The sequence below is a fragment of the Lepidochelys olivacea genome (assembly GCF_965140295.1).
Source record: "Lepidochelys olivacea isolate rLepOli2 genome assembly, chromosome: 5".
In the NCBI taxonomy this organism is placed as follows: Eukaryota; Metazoa; Chordata; order Testudines; family Cheloniidae; genus Lepidochelys; species Lepidochelys olivacea.
The window spans coordinates 95,854,946-95,872,896 of record NC_140415.1 but is presented as its reverse complement, the minus strand read 5'-3'; the positions used below and the strand labels follow the sequence as shown (position 1 = coordinate 95,872,896).

General features: G+C 40.6%; 1 protein-coding gene across 1 annotated transcript in view; it reads right to left on the bottom strand.

Annotated features, from left to right (window-relative positions):
• The window catches only part of LOC311520864 (guanine nucleotide-binding protein G(q) subunit alpha), a 230,259-nt gene that overhangs the window by 70,143 nt on the left and 142,165 nt on the right, over nt 1-17,951 (bottom strand). Inside the window, exon 3 of the mRNA XM_084628732.1 lies at nt 11,662-11,816. Within this exon, the coding sequence (XP_084484858.1) occupies nt 11,662-11,816 (155 nt within the window). The remainder of the gene's footprint in view (nt 1-11,661; nt 11,817-17,951) is intronic.

The following is a 17,951-nucleotide window of genomic DNA, read 5'->3' as shown; positions in this document are numbered from 1 at the left end:
CTATATAGCAACAGTTTCCAAATTACACTGGTCAACCAGTGGTGCATTCAGAGCACTTGCTAGCAGTCCTTGGGGAACTGGCCTGTCTTTCTCCTTGTTCCTGTGGAATATGGATACATGGAGGAGGAGCCAGCCTAGCTGCGTCTACTACTGACTGCTGTCTGTGAAGGAAGAAGTCAGGAAACAAGACCTATCCTCTGAGGTAGCAGTTTTTAATGAAACTGCAGTTGGTGGAAGATTGTTTACAACTGAAGGCTAACAGGGAACAAGACAGGTGGGCAACATGTCCAAGAGCAACAGAGAAAGGGGGTTAGGTGACTTATTAAGTCTTTTCCAAAAAGGACAAACATCATCATTAAAAATGGCTAAAATACAAACTAACTGTACTCCTATTACTTTACCATGTGAGCAAGTGCCACAAGAATGTGGTATAATCACAAATGTGAGGGAAGGTGACCCCATGTGTTCATGACTGAGAGGAGAAGCGTCTATTAGTATGATATTTATTGTTTGTGTTTGGGTAGCACTCAGAAGCCAGGGTCCTATTGTGCAGGGTGCTCTATGAAGATGTGGTCCACACAATGAACACATTTGAGAAACTTTGTCGTATGCAAAACTACCCATTTTTGGTCTCATAGTTTGAGCTGCATGCCTCACTCTGCCCACTCTAAGTCCAAGAAACATGTCATTTGTCCTTGCCAGCTAAAATCCCTCCTCATTTACATGTAATACTCTCTTTGTTGTCCCAAGTCTATAATCTTCATAACCAAAGTTAAAAGCTATGTGCGTTAGATCACCTTCTGAAAACAGGACAGACCAAAACTAATTTTAGTCTAGTTTGGATGTCTCAAGTGTCTGGAATGATTTCAAGGGTAAGGCTGTGAATCTGTCATGGTGGTCACGGAAGCCACGGATTCTGTGACTTTCCGTGACTTCTGCAGTGGCCAGCACCAGCAGTTTGAGTGTGTGAGAGGGGGCTCAGGGCTAGGGGAAGGGTTTGGTGGGGCACTTGCCTGAGGTGTGGGGGGGCTGTCTCCACGCTGTGCGCTACTGTTGCCGGCAGGACCTGCCCCTGTAGCTCCCATTGGCTGCGGATCCCGGCCAATGGGAGCTGTAGCAGCTGGCACTTGTGGTAGGAGCAGCGGAGGAGCCCCTGCCCTGGCTCCTGCCTCCATTGCCCAGGAGCTGCAGGGATGGGGAGCCAGGTAGGGAACCCCGCCAACCCTCCCTCCCCCAGCACCAGTGGGAGTCCCGGGCTGTGTGCTGCAGCCTGACCTCCTCTCCCCCAGCATCCGGACTGCCCTCTCCAGAGCAAACCCCCCCTCGCCCAAATTTTAATCACGGTAGGTATTTTTAGTAAAAGTCATGGGCAGGTCACAGGCCCGTGAATTTTTGTTTATGGCCCGTGACCTGTCCATGACTTTTACTAAAAATACCCATGACTAAAATGTAGCCTTAGTCATTGCTATTTAAAAAAATATATTTTCACATCTTTGGGCTGTATTTTTTTTTTTTTTGCAAGTAATCAAACAGTCCAGTAGGATTAGAAAAGAATACTTCCACCTTCGCCAGGGAACAATTCTGCAAGTTGAATTTCTATAATTTCAAATAAAAATTGGCATATAGATTTTGTAGAACTCTATGCCAAGAAAATGCACTAAGAGGGTGGGGGGACAAGAAGAAGGAAAGAGCATTCTTAGAGCCATGACTTCTATTGAACTGCAATACTTCTTACTGTCTCCAAAGTGGTGGATGAGACACGATGGATTTGATTTAAATCACTAGTCAGGAAGACGCTATTTAATCATGGTTTTCTACATAAAAGTGCATTCTTGTTGGTTGTTACAACCTTAATACATAGTCTTCACAACTCAGAGATAGATGTAGGTTTGATTATTTGAAGGTACACACTATACATTTTTAAACAGTGATTTATTCTGAAAACTTTTCAGATTAGTTTTACAGCTATATCAGAAAATGAATGATTGTTTGGTTATTTCATTTACAGAAGGTAATTGAAACACATATTTACGAAGTCATTTGGGAGATGAACTATCTCCAATTCAACAGGTTAATCATTAATATTTGGAGGATTTTCTTGCCATGCTGAATTAGGAGGAGAACATCACCAGACAGACATTTAAATTGTTTTATTTAACTAACACAACAACGTTAAGTATTTTGGATTTTTTTCTTCAATGGCAAACATAACATTTTAACAAAACAAGTGTATGTCCCTCACTTCTCACATTTATCTCCAGACTTCTTCTCCTTGTCCAGTTCTATTCCACCCCAACAATCTTCTATTCATTGAACTTTTTGAAACTTTTCACTTTTAGAGAGAGGTAGGGGATTGACTCTGTGTACACAAATTTGCAGAGGGACAATAGAGTTGAGGTCTGTTATTTCTCTCCTCTCTCTATTATTTATTTATTTAAAACATTTTTGCTGTTAATGAGCACGTTACCTCTGGAGACACAAATCCACAGTTTGAGAATGGCAAAACTAAGCATCTGTGATGGTATCTTCTAGACTGAGCACTGAGTCCCATTGGGTAGATGGAAAGATTAACCTAAATAATCTCTACAGAAGCCTGTGGAACCCCATAACATTGGGTCCCTAATGCATGAACTATTGGAACTCATTTACAAAACTTTTCTTAAATGTTACATGAATATATTGTCTCATACTACAGAATTAGAACTTATAATCTCTATTCCATGTTGAGATATCTTTGAGCTACAATGCATCTTAATTAAAACTATCTTTAGATATGTTTTTTCCTCAAAAAGCATTTTATCAAAAAAATCCTATTTAAATAAAAATAAATTATTGATTTTTATCCACTCTGGGATGAGATAGCTGTGATGAATCCAGTTGGCAATAAGAGCCCAGTAAGTCTTCCAAAGCACAGACCTGCAAGGCTAATGGAGCAAGAAGTACCTAGCTGAATTTCATTAGCATAATGATAAGTCTTATGAACATGTGATAAATTCTTGAGGCAGGCTGCATATGAAACTTGTTGCTGATGAGACAGAATTGTATACTACCACTTTCGGAGTAAATTATAAGTATGACTAGAACCACTGGAGGACAGTTCAAGACTCACCACCAAAAATTAATCTCCAAAGCAACAAAACAAACCTGCTGAGATATCCACTGTCAGGAAAAGGGTCAATCTAAAACTAACAGGAATTTGTTCCTTTAATTCTGGTCAGGTCTCTGCCATAACTTGCTATGACGTAGTCAGGAAATCAGGTGACCTTTTTTGTCCAATGGAAAAGAGAAAGCTTGCCCAGGAGACGTCAGAATAACTATTCCCCACATACGGTGTCACAGGTTAGGTTTACCAGCAACATTCTACATGTAAGCACGTTCATATATGTCTAAAGGTAAAACCAGGGGGCTGAATTTTTCCAAATAAATGGTTGGAGCTACACTGGAGTAGTAATAGTGGACATTTTCATCTTATTCCCAACCTAATGTTCTGTGGACAAAATACAAATACAAATCTCCAAAAATTGCAGCAGTTCACAGGCACAAATCTCCACATTAAATTCCCAGAACAAAGTCTTCACACATGATCTCTCTCATGCACACACCAGACACAGACACTCTAAATGACAATAAAACCCTTTGTCTAACCAGAGATTCTGAATAAGGCTGCCTGAAAAATAGAGAGCAAACAATTTAATTGACCTCCCCATGCTCCTGTCTTTTGGGGATCTGGCTGCAATAGAGCTGAGACTGGAGCCACCCTGGTTTTGTTTTTGCAAAACCAAACTCTGGCAGATGAGACTGTACGAAACCAGCACTGTCCTGCAATCTACTGCAAAACAATAAGGAGTGATTTTTTTGTTGTTATTGTAATAATTTTTTATAATAGTTGATGTATGATTTCAAGGAAAACTCTTTCTAAACAATTGTGAACGTATGTACATTTTACACGCCTCAAAACACACACAAGCAAGTATTTCTTGGAGAAATGTCCCATTTTAAAAGCTGATGTAGTGGGATTTTTCTAACCTCCAGGATTGATGCCAGCAAAACTGAGATAAGTATCCTCTGGGTAATGTCACAGTAACGCTGTTTTATGTATGCAGTGAAGTAAATGGAATTGATTTTCAGTGTATTAAAACAAGCTGTGAACAAAGCTATAATGTAAACAAGAACTGTCGGCATCATTACAGCTTTTATCAACTTGGGAAGGTTTATATTCCTGGGGCTTCATGCCATTATTGAAAAGTTAACAGGCAAGTTTGAGAAAGCTGTTAGGGTTTCCAGAGTATATCTAACATAAATCTAAAAAGAATGCAATAAACCTCTTGGTTGTGTGTGTAGAGTGGAAGGTGAAGGAGGAGAACAAGGGTGTATTGTGTTTGTTTTAGTCCTATCACATCCAAGCCCTGCCCAACTGTCTTTCTCAACTTGGACTTTTCTACACAAGTACTTCCAGGCAACCACTACCAGCAACAAGTCTGAAAAAGCAAATAAGCAGAACCAAAGTAAGTTTCCACAAAATTTCAAAACTCTGTTATTTGGGATGGGAAATGAGGCTGAAAAATTAGTCAGGTAGCAAAGTAAATTCAGAAGTATAAAGTACACACTGCATAATTATCATTTTACTCCCTTCCCTTCAGAAGTTTTTGAATTTCTCTCTTAGGGTTTTCTATAGCACCCTATTTTCTAAGTACATTCCAGTTTCCATGTTTCTTTAAACATTCTTTGTTTACATAAAGAAGCTTATTACATGGAGAATCAGTTACAAGTATTATTATGAAAAGTAGGAGAGAGAGAGATCACATATATGTGTGTGAGAGAGCATGAGTGTGTGCAAGCTATTTTCCTCTGACTATCCTATCTCAATGGAAGGCTATAGACTGTGTGTTCCTTGGGGCAAGGGCCTGACATTTTTATTTGCCTGCAAAGCTCTATGCATACCTATGTTGTTGTATAAATATTATATAAATAACAACAGCATCTTCTCCAACACTGCAATATGCGTGAATATCTGATAATATGCTGGAACAAATTATTAAACAATCAATTTGTAAGCACCTGGAGGATAACAGGGTGATAAGGAATGGCCAGCATGGATTTGTCAAGAGCAAATTATGCCAAAACAACCTAATTTCTTTCTATGACATGGTTACTTGCCTAGTGGATGCGGGGAAGCAGTAAGCATCACATATCTTCCTTTTAGTAAGGCTTTAGTCCCACATGACAGCCTCATAAGCAAATTAAGGAAATATGGTCTAGATAAAATTAGTATAAGGTGGGTGCACAATTGGTTGAAAGACCATGTTCAAAGAGTAATTATCAATAGTTTGCTGTCAAACTGGAAAGGCATAACTGGTGGGGTCCTGCAGAGGTCAATATTGGGTCTGGTATTATTCAATATTTTAACTGAATAATGGAGTGGAGATTATAAAATCTGCGGAGGACACCAAGAGGGGAAGGGTTGCAAGCACTTTGGCGCATAGGATTAGAATTCAAAATGACCGTGACAAATTGAAGAAACAGTCTGAAATCAACACAATGAAATTTAATAAAGACAAGTGCAAAGTACTTCACTTAGGAAGGAAAAATTCAAATACACTAAGTGGGGATCTGGGGTTTACAGTGGATGACAAGTTTAATGAGTCAACAATGTGATACAGTTGTGAAAAAGGCTAATATCACATTGGAGTGTATTTATAGGAGTGTTGTATGTAAGACACAGGAGGTAACTGTCCCATGCTACTCAGCCCTAGTGAGACCTCAGCTGGAGCACTGTGTACCATTCTGGGTGCCACACTTTAGGAATGATGTGGACAAAGGGGAGAGAGTCCAAAGGAGAGCAACAACAACGATAAAAGGTTTAGAAAACCTGACCTATGAGGGAAGGTTAAAAAAACTGGGTATGTTTAGTCTTAAGAAAAGAAGACTGAGGGGGGACCTGATAACAATCTTCAAATATGTTAAGGGCTGTTATAAAGAGGGCAGTGATCAGTTGTTCTCCATGTCCACTGAAGGTAGGACAAGAAGCAATGGGCTTAATCTGCAGCAAGGGAGGTTTAGGTTAGATATTAGGAAAAACTTTCTCACCTTCACCACTATTGAAGAAGAGGTCCACTTTTTAATACTACCATATGAATAACAGTTACTAAAACGTTGTAGTTAAGAGACTGTCTCTCAATAAAATTAAAGTCAAAGTAGGGTAATATCTCCTACTAGACCAACTTCTGTTGGTGAAAGAGCCAAGCGTTTGAGCTTACACAAAGCTTGTCTCTTTCACCAACAGAATAAAAAATAATAAAAGATATTACCTCACCCATCTTGTCTCTCAGAATACAAATTGAAATTTCTCTTGAAAGGGAGACAGACATATTACTGTCTTAAGGTTAATTAATATAATATATCAAGTCATCTTAATGTTTTTAATTGGCTTCTGGATTGTTTCTACAGCTTTAGAAGACTTCTTTTGGTGGCCTGAAGGGTAGGGTTCAGTCCTGGAGCCACCATCAACATTGGCCTACCTCTGAATTCAATATGTGTGGGGCATTAATCCATGCAGCAGCCAGAAACCTGTGGGGTGGGAGGGACCAGAAAGAATTTTTCCTTCTAACAGATGGAAGAGTTGGAGGGGCTTCATGCTTATCAGGTATCTGCTAACAGAAGATACAAAAGGCGAAGCTGCTGAGCAGAATCCAGGACAAACTACCTACCCTCCGTTTTCCCCTGTGGTCAGACTGAAAAGAAAAATAGTGTTGTTATTCTACCTTTTTTTTGCTACCACCCAAACTCTGCCAACTTTGATGCAACCCATAGTAGACTGTGCATTTCTTTCTTTAGTTAAGCACTGGAACAAGCTGCCTAGTGAGGCTGTAGAATCTCCATCAATGGAGGTTTTTAAGAACATGTTAGAGAAATACCTGTCAGGAATGGTCTAGTTCTGTGGCTCTCAAACATCTGTACTGGTGATCCCTTTCACAAAGCAAGTCTCTAAGTGTGACACCCCATACAAATTAAAAACACTTTTTTATTTATTTAATGCCATTATAAATGCTGGAAGCAAAGCAGGGTTTAGGTTGGAGGTTGACAGCTTGTGACCCCCCATGTAATAACCGTGTGACCCCCTGAGGGGTCCTGACCCCCAGTTTGAGAACCCCTGGTCTAGTTATTATATAGTCCTGCCTTGAGTGCAGGGGACTGAACTAGTCCTACATGTCTATGATTCTATAATATTATTGTCACTCTCCTTTCCTGCATGTTTTGAGTAGCAGTAAAATAGTCAGCATGTTGATATTATATTGTTTTAATTAGGGTTCAGAGTCAACACTCCATGCAATGAAAAGGGGCAGTACACACCTCTCAAAGCCACAGCGTTTCAGCCTGTCTGGAGACTCAGGTACACATTGCTGTACCGATTTACATCTGGCTTATATGCTAACGGATATCTTTGGAGCCGAAGGGGCTAGGGGTTTAATTTTTTTAAATTGAAACTTAGACACTGGAGCACAAAATATAACAGCAAGAGTACTGACTTGCTGAACTGCTGCTAACAGGAACTATTTGACCCCCATATTCAATAGGTGTTTGGGGAGTGATATGTGGCTTCTCAAGCAGACAATTGTCCTTCATCTTAATTTTGTTCTCTGGCTATTGTGTTTCTGATCAACTTGCTAAATCTTGTGTGAGGTGTGAGTGTGCAGATGTTGAACAGGTGGCTGCGGATCAGAAGGCAGGTGAGAAGATGTGGGAGACCGGAGGGACAGAACATGATGGGATAAATTAGAAAAAAGAAATTCCGGCCACCTCCCTTTTTTTTTTGTTGCTTGGGCAGTTGTGCTCTCGGAGCTTGGGGCAGCAAAAAACCTAGAGCCGGCCCTAGATGTGCGTGTGTATGTGTGCACATGCCCTCGCACTTCAGAGAAATGCCTGAGACTGACACAGGCAGGAGGCCTGGCAGTAAGTTTAGGAAAGCCAAGGAACAGAAAACTGTAGAGTTGGAATTGAGATAAAACTGTGTTTGTTTTGGACTTCTGGAGTTTTGTGTTTGATGAGTTCTGTTGCCAGCCTGGTGAAGAAAAAATGAAAGGACTGTATACTGAGAATGCAGTTAGAACTTTTTTGACTGTTTAAGAAGGGGCCCTGCTGAGAGGACAGCCACTGACACTAAAAACATCCTAGGAAAATATACATTATTGTCTGTTACAGGAAAATAAAGAGAGGAATAAGTGGAGAGAAGCAAGCGAGGGGATGAAGGTAGAATAAAAGCATGGGAGACATAGTAAGTTACATTTTGAAAAATATAGGAAATAAAATTGTGATTGTCAATATATGGCAATCAAATCTAATACCACTGTTCTATTCCTGTAGGCTAGCATTTTCAAAGCAGTTTGAGAGAATTTGGTGCTCAACTCCTACTGAAAGTCAATGAGAATTGGGCACTTAACTTTCTTTGGAAGTCCCAGCATTAAATTTCAGGAAGTTTTGTTCTGGATGCTTTGTCACACAGGTATCTTTCTCCCTGGCTAGTGACTCCCCAGGCTAATGGCAGCTGAATATATTTTTCAGTCCTAAACGGACTACATTATGATTTTTCAAAAAGCAAAAGTTAGTTTGGTTTATACTATTTGGTTTTCTTGTCTCCATATTTTATTTGCAAATAGACTTATTAGATATATATGATGTGTATAAAAATATAGAGACTCATTTCTGACGTTTGATTGCTTATTAAATTAAATGTTGTAATTAATCCATAATGTGGACTAGAAGCTTTTAATATTAAAAAATCGCAAACAATAGTAAATAAAAATTACTCATGTTATAAAATGGCAACATTTTGAGGTTAAAAAAAATTAGCTACTGTGAATGCAAATAACTACTTTTTATAAGGAAACGTACCAGAAATTTGCTATTGTGATTGTATAATAAACTCCATTGCAGTACTGTTTATATTACCCAAGGGAGCTATTATGGTGAGTGCTGTGAATGATTTCTTGGAACCATAAATGATCCTGCTAAATCTAAAGCAGCTCAGTCGAACTCTGTCTGAGGTAGTATTGAACCCCAAAGCATGATGAGATTCCCCAATCTCACTTACTCCCTTTCCATTTTTTTCATGCTACCATTAAAAAAACAACTTCAATTAAAAAAAACTGTATTATAGTTATGTATGGAGTTGGACTTATAGTCTCTTTGCTTTTGTGGTTCCAATTTAAAGGCTGGGCTCTGCCCATTTCACCTTGCTGGTCTTCTCAGCACTGTAACAGCACAAAAAAGCAAACAATCAACCTAGTTAGTCCCTAAAATTTACTTTCCTCATACTTCAACTCTCAAGGATATAACCGATATAAAATTTCCCTTACAATTTTGCTAGTTTAAAAAATGTATGATTGTTCAGACTATTGGCTAATGAAATATAATATTACGCATTTTCAGATAGGAGGGATTCTTTGGGTCCTGTATGCCACTATCCACTACACAAGAGCAATACAAGCTCTATACTGACTGAGGGAGAATTCCCCCCAGTCCAGGCGCTGTGTAGGACAACAAGTCCCATTCTGGCAAGAGTGCTAAGAGTGGGAGGGGCATACCAGGAGTAGAAGGGGGTGACATCATAGCGCAAACCACTATGGCTACTCTGGGTAGCTCCAAGTTGCAAAGATGCCTACAGGCAATCAAGGCAGGTTGCCACAACTTACAGTAGCTCCCCAAATGCTTACATTATATTAAGGAGGTACTACTATTGTTGTCTTGAGACAGAGATACAGGTAGGTGCTAGACAGGTTTCCTCATGCTTCTATGCAAATGAATCTCAATCAAGACCTGTATTACACCTCCTAAGGCCCAATACAACTCAAATTTAAATAAATGGGTCTTCCCATTGACTTCAGTGAGTGCTGAATTGTGCCTTTATTTCCATTCTGGGCATCCCTTGAAGATGAGCCTCCATTTATGCCAAACCACATGGTGGCTTTGCCATCTGAACAAAGAGAGGCTGGAATGAGATGATCCATTTCATTTGTCACTCTAATGGACAGGCTCCATCCAGAATAAAACTGATACCATGGCTGCACAGCCAGTGGAGGCTATGTGATTTTTTGCAACTCATATGATCAGAAAAATATGCTAATTAAAGTTACTTTTAATGGAATCACCAAGTAGTTCTGAGTCATGGGCAAGCATTTCCTGTCTCTCCAGAAGAGTTTTACCTCAGCTATCTCATTAGAATAACTCAGTACAGTCAGACTTTTTGGAGCTGGCCTGCAGACTGTGCTCAAACTCCAACTGTAAACCTCCACAGCACTATTTTATGACACTTGTGACTAAAAAAATATAAGCAGAAAAGGATTCCAGGCCAAGGTTAACCAGATTAATACTTCATTGTTGATTTATAACATCAAGCATTCAACTTGCAATATTTTTAGAGGCAAATTTAACCAAAGATTCTTTAAAGATTGCTTTCTCTTTTCCAGTTAACTGAACTGAAGTTTCTTATATTGTGCTAAGAGTGGCAAGTATTTTGTGCTCCCTTTTAAAATTAAATTTAGTTTTCAATTAAGAGCTGGCCTTCCTGACAGATATTTTGTTTTGGTTTCAGGTCCAGTTTGTTCTTCCTGCTGCTTCCAACAATTTTCATAAAAACGTAAGTCACAGTTGCACAAACACAAGAACATTAACAAGCTATCAGGCATCTTTTAACAATCAGTTTCCCTTTCGTTAGCATAAGAAATATTATACAACCAAGGCACTGACACCAAAAGAAGTATTACACCAGCTTAAGTTTTTCAGTTCCCTGTCATCAGAACTGCAAAACAACACTCAGTTATATTGAAGAAGGGAATAAAAGAGCAGCGAAGACAGGAATCAAGTGAAGGGATGCTATTCTTATCAACTCTGTTAAGTTTCAACCACTGAATTTCAGAACCTCACCTCTACTTGTGTTACTTTCTGTACACACACCCATGTGTGCACCTTCGGCCCAAAAGAGCTGTCCAAGGCTGTCCCTCTGCCCAGTCAGTCTTCACTACTGGGGTAAGTCATCCTAAGTTACGTTACTCCAACTACGTGAATAATGTAGCTGGAGTCGACGTAACTTAGGTCGACTTCCCCCAGTGTCTTCACTGCGCTGAGTCGATGGGAGATGCTCTCCGGTCAACTTCCCTTACTCTTCTCGGAGAGCTGGAGTACCAGGATCGACTGGAGAGCGCTCTGCCAATTTAGCAGGTCTTCACTAGACCCGCTAAATTGATCCCTGCTGCATCGATTGCAGCAGCGTTGATCTCCCCATAGTAGAGACCAGCCCTGAGATATTCAAAGGAGCCCAAGGGCATGAATACAATAAATAAAAACTAATCATTATAATTGTAAAAGATTTCTATTAACAGCTCTTATCACAGCTTTTTATATTCTAATGGATGCTTGTTTTGGGAAAACTACACTACAGTACTAGCAGTAAATGAGATCCATCCCCTCTAACTTTAGCTTTTGTAATTCCATGTACAAAGCATGTGCTGGTGTATATGTATATTGTATGTCCCTACACATGCTTATAATATTGGTACATGTAGACACAAACATTACAAGCCACTCTAAAACATAAACAGAATTTTAAATTAGAAAGTACACAAAAAAATAAGAAATATCCAATTATCCATATCCATGTATACTTACTATTTAGTTGAGTCTGACAGCTGATACTCCCGCCGTCTGTCATAACACTCTTGGATCCCAGGGTCATTCCATAAACTCTTTATTGCATCTACGTAGGGATTCTCAAATGCTGATACCTTCTCTATATCAACTTCTCGAACTAACTGTGCATGGGCCTAATTTAAAACAAACAAAACAGTAACTTTCACCCTATTTTCTGTGTTTGCAGATACCTCATACACAATGTATTTAAGCTGTAAAATTGACATTTACAAATTGGCTATTTCATTATTTTTTTCAGATTTATATGAGATTTGACAAATCCACTTTGTTTTGATTTAAGAGATACTAGATATACTTCCTTGGTAGGTGAATATATATTCCAAATACCTTGGGAAATTCTAGATTAGAGGAAAAGCTAGGCTAGGAGCCACTGCAGTTGGGAGAAATGGTATCATGGGGGTGTGGAGGGCTGCATGAGAAAGCTGGAAGAGGTCCCAGGGAATGAGAAAGGAGAGAAGTCTTCATCCACATAGAGATTTCTGTACATTTTATATGGATCAACATATCATTTAGTTTCATGCCGCTAGAGACAGGCAAAAAGACATCCTATTTTGACACATCTAGTAAGCAGCTGAACCCATGGTTTTTGGACAATGTGTACCAGGGATGGGCACATGCCAGATCAAGTAATCCATATTCATATGAAGATGAACATTTTATAAGTATCTGCATTCAAACAAATTAATTTGGTGGTTGGAGACAGGAAGAAATGTTGAACTGGTAACTCAGAGTAAATGGTGAATGTGTATAGATAGCAGTGGTGTGCGAGCTGAGGGAGAATGATGACTAAGGAAGCATCCAACTAGAAAAAAAAGGTGGTTTTGATGTTGTTGTTGTTTCTTAACCATACTAGCTAACACTCGGTAACATGTAATAAAATCCTAGTGTGGACAAGGCAGTTATTGTTTTAACAGAGGTTATCAGATCAAGGCAAACACTATTAAAGCTACACTGGTAACCTGTGTTAAAATGGCAAAGAGTCCTGTGGCACCTTATAGACTAACAGACGTATTGGAGCATAAGCTTTCGTGGGTGAATATCCACTTCGTCGGATGCATTGAATACCCACTTTGTCGGATGACATGCATCCATCGAAGTGGGTATTCACCCACGAAAGCTTACGCTCCAATATGTCTGTTAGTCTATAAGGTGACACAGGACTCTTTGCTGCTTTTACAGATCCAGACTAATACGACTACTCTTCTGATACTGTGTTAAAATGATAGTGTTTTGTCCACTCGGATTTAACCACCTGTTAGCGAACATGTGATAAAAATCCAAACATCTTTTTTCCTAATGAAGAAAAAAGGTTTTAAGGGGTTGTCCACACAATAACTGGAACTAAAAGAATCAAATCCATTGCAATTCATTATTCCGTTGCAAGCCTCTGGGTGGGCGGACACTCTTACTGCAAAATAAGTGTGTCCTATTTCAATTATTTAAGCCAATAAACTGCTACCATTTGCACATTAAAATATAATCAGTAAGTCAAATTTTCAAAGTAAGTTCTATTTGCACTTTTATCTTACAGTTTTCCCAGGTGCAGTCTTGCTGTATATAAAACTAAGATTAAAAAAAAAATCAATAACCAGTTTACAAACTCAGTAGATTTAGACACTGAGGGAAAAAAGTACAGTTGCCTTTTACCGTCCAAAGAAATCCCCTAAAAAGGGGACCGTGATTCTATAGCAAAACCTGGCTATAACGACTACTAAAAGAATAAGCACAAATTGGATGTCTAGAAATGCTCTCTAACTACAGGTCAAACAATATTATATTGCAAACTACGGAGATTCTTTAAAGCACTCCTTAAGATAGGGAGTTGCCTCCTGGAAGTGATCTTTAGGGCAGATGTCAATGTCTTAAACATGATTAAAACATGTTGGCAAGGAACTACAAGAAAAACCCAGCAGAATCATTTGTAAGTTATGATCAACAAAAAGTTCTTTACTCTAGAACTTAAAAGAATAGCTCCAGGAATCAGGACAAGCAAAAACATAAGATACAAGTAATTCTATTCCCATGTCTAGTTTATATTCCAGGCATGGAGATGTGTCCCTGTCCCTTATTTAAATATTCCCATTAGTTTAGTGTATTGTGACAGGATCAGTTCTATAGTTTTCTGAAATGTATCTCTTCTTTCACACACATTTAACTTAGAATTCCTAGGAGAAAGAAAATAATGCTCACTTCATGCTTGACAACTATCTTCTATTCAAGCAGAAAACACAGACTCTGATTTCAGTTTGGAAAACAAATAAAATTATTAAAATATTTAATTTAATTTTAATAAAATAATTTAATTTTTTAAATTTGTTTTGTGTTAAAGCAAGGTCTAAAATGTGGATACCATGCAGCCAGCAAAAAATAAATACTGTCAGTTACATAGTATCCTGTCTACTAAGTTATTCTTAAAATAGGTATTTTACAGTCTGCTTTGATATCCATGAGGCTGAAGGAAGGAGAGAGAATATGTTATGCTAGAGTGCAAAGGCAACCATATGGCTGAGAAGAAAATTCAAAACATCGAAAAGGAGAGATTATACCATTGTGTTTCAGCACATATTTAATACATTAAATATTCACTTATTCAGAGGAAAAATTTGCTTAATACAGAACAAGTTATTTCTACTTTTTTCAATTAACAATGTATGTTTTGAGGATACTACAGGGTATAGATACCATGAAACTAATTATGGTGTTTGTCATTATATGGCAATAAAATTATGGCAAAACATACAATATTGTATATTATCAGGATCCATGAGCGGCAAGCTCCAAAGAGTGTTTTCTGGCATATTGTATCCATCTTTCCCCACAATAGGCATTTGGCACAAATTAAAGAAAGCTTTTAAATACAGCCAATAAATAACAAGAGACAGCATTCTACTAAATATGTACCATAGCTCTTGTGAAACAGTACAGACACATTTCTAGGACAAATCCTTTATCCAGTCCCAACTGGGTGTGAAGCATCAGCAAGGATTGTCAGATGAGCTAGTCAGAAATAGCACAACAGAATATATATGAAAAGAACCATCAATGTATCAGCCAGTAATTGGACAATCTACCACCTCTATGTCTGGCAGCCACTGACAGTGAATACACTCTTACGAGCTACTGAAGTGGTGGTTCTGTCCCCAAAGCCTTGGGACACCTACTGATTGTCTAGGTATGACTTTGCTAAGTAGTCCAAAATAACAATCTTGCAACAGAATTGTGCATTCCTTACACATCCAGAATTCCCACTGACATCAAAGGGAGTTTTGGCGCCCAAAGAAATGCAGAGTTAGGCACTGTGACAGGGCGCTGAGCAGGAACCGCTGAGCCAGCCCTCTGTCACTTCAGCTCCGATTAAGGGAGGTGAATTGGAGCTGGTTAGACCACCTGGCCCTAACTGGGAAAGCAGGGACAGCTGCTGCCTAATTAGTCTGGGGCTGTATAAAAGCCTCAGGAAAAGGGGGGGGGGGTGAGCAAGGGAAGCAGGAAGAAAGGGAAAAGGCAGGGAGGTAGCGTGCCCCTTCCTGACAAAGGGCTACTTGTATGATGAAAAGGTGGTGGGAGCACAACCTGTGAATAAACTGCCCTGGTGGTTACTGAACCCAGGGTCTCCAAGTGACTTTATCAGCTCAGGAGCCAAGCGGGCCCTGCAGCACCCTGTTACAGGCACCAAGATTCATCAGCAAAAGTTACCCAAAACCTTGCAAATTTTGTATTGGGATAGGAGAGATTTGGAGGTTTTGTTCTTACCAAAAATCTTATTCAAGCCAAAACAGCCTCTTAAAACATCAGAATTATTTCTTCTAATTTAAAGGAAGGGAGATACTCTTTTGTTTCCTTGTTCTAAAAACCTCAGTATCCTCTTTCTTTATCCTAAGCTGACTCATACAGTAGTAATGAGCTTCAGCTTTGAAGGATGCTGAGTTTTAGGAGAATACTGTTCTCCGACTATTGTCCTTAAGAATTAGCTAACATTTGAAAGACATTAATAGTGACATTTTGATGGTTCAGCCCACTGAAACGCATAGGGTTAGAATAATTTTATTTTATTTATTTGAAAGAGAAAAAAGGACAAGCGTGATAGTGGCATGAAAGACAAACTGCAAGACTCCTTTTTATTTCTCAACAAACCCATATACAATACTGTTCTGTACAGTCAGTTCAACTGAAAGGATAAGTTATTAACTACACTGCTTTTAGATAGTTCCACTTAGAGTTTTCAGCTGAGTCATTTTTAGTCAAACTAAAATATTAGGAAGCAATGTTTGCTGCTTTCCCCACCCCCTCATGAAATGTATTTTGTTTACATTTTAGGATTATTAGAATGTAACTGTTTAGTTCTGCTGTACCTCGGTCTGATTATGCAACTCCTTTGTACACTGAATACTCCAAGTTCACAAAAGTAATCTCATTGATTTCATTAGTTGATTCATTTAAGTGTTACTTAGTGAGCTGCAAAGGTCTTTTCAATGAAAATCCTCCTCAGGATACCATTGAAATCCTATCTGCACTTATACCAATAATAGAATCAAGGAAGTGTAGGACTGGAAGGGACCTTGATAGGTCATATTGTCCAGTCCCCAGTACTCAAGACAGGGCTAAGTAATAACTAGACTATTCCTGATAGGAGTTTGTCTAACCTGTTCTTAAAAACCTCCAATGACGGAGATTCAACAACATCCCTAGGCAATTAGTTCCAGGTTTAAGTCCCCTGACAGGAAGTTTTTCCTAATGCCCAATCTAAACCTCCCTTGCTGTAATTTAAGCCCATTGCTTCTTGTCCTATCCTCAGAGGATAAGAACAACAATTTTTCACGCTCTTGGTTGTAACAACCTCTTATAAACTTGAAAACTGTTATCATGTCTCCCCTAAGTCTTCTCTTCTCCAGACTAAACAAACCCAATTTTTTCAATATTTCCTCACAGGTCATGGTTTCTAGATTTTTAAGAATTTTTTGTTGCTCTCCTCTGGACTTTCTCCAGGTTGTCCACATCTTTCCTGAAATGTCTTGCCCAGAACTGGACACAATACTCCAGTTAAGGCCTTATCAATATGGAATAGAGTAGAAGAATTATTTCTCATGTCTTGTTTACAACACTCCTGCTGGTATCCCAGAATGTTGTTTGCTTTTTGTTGCAACAGTGTTACACTGTTGACTCTCATTTAGTTTGTGATCCATTACAACCTCCCTATCCAGTGGTGAGCTGGAGCCGGTTCGCTGGAACCGGTTGTTAAATTTAGAAGCCCTTTTAGAACCGGTTGTTCTAAAAGGGCTTCTTAATTTAACCAGCCAAAAGTGGAGCCTTAGGCGCCGACTCCATGGGTGCTCCAGCCCTGGAGCACCCAAGGGGAAAATTTGGTGGGTGCAGAGCACCCACCAGCAGCTCCCCGCCCCACCCCAGCTCACCTCACCTCCGCTCCGCCTCCTCCCCTGAACGCGCCGCCCCGCTCTGCTTCTCCGCCCCCCCAGGCTTCCCACGAATCAACTGTTCGTGCGGGAAGCCGGGGCAGGCTGAGAAGCAAGCTGCGGCTTCCCGCTCAGGCCCAGGGAGGTAGAGCGGAGGTGACCTCGGGCGGCGGGGGGGGGAGGGGGGGCAAGGAGGGCCGTCCACACCGCAGCAGGTAACTCGGGGCAGGGGGGGACACACGCGCAGGGGAACCACTCCCCACCCCAGCTCAGCTCCGCCACCCTCGGCCTGAGTGGGAAGACGCGGCCTGCTTCTCAGCTCTCCCCGGCTTCCCGCCGAACAGTTGATTCGCGGGAAGCCTGGGGGTGCGGAGAAGCAGAGCGGGGCGGCGCGTTCAGGGGAGGAGGCGGAGCGGAGGTGAGGTGAGGTGAGCTGGGGTGGGGAGCTGCCGGTGGGTGCTCTGCACCTACCAATTTTTCCCCGGGGGTGCTCCAGCCCCGGAGCACCCAGGGAGTCAGCGCCTAAGGCGCCACTTTTGATGTGATCAATGGGGGGAGCGGCCACTCCCCCTGCTCCCCCCCAACTACGCTTCCCCCACCCCTAGGAGCCAGGGGGACCTGCCGGATGCTTCCTGGGAGCTGCCCCAGGTAAGCACCGCCAGGACTCCCCACCTCGCCCCCCGGCAGGTGCCTCTGGCTCTTAGGGGTGGGGTGGCCACCCACTACGGTGGCCCACGAGACCCTCTTGCCCGGTTCTGGGGGCAGTCAGGGGAGGGGGATGGATGGGGCACGGGTCCTGGGGGGCGGAGGTGGGCAACGACCTCCTCGTGGGGTGAGGAG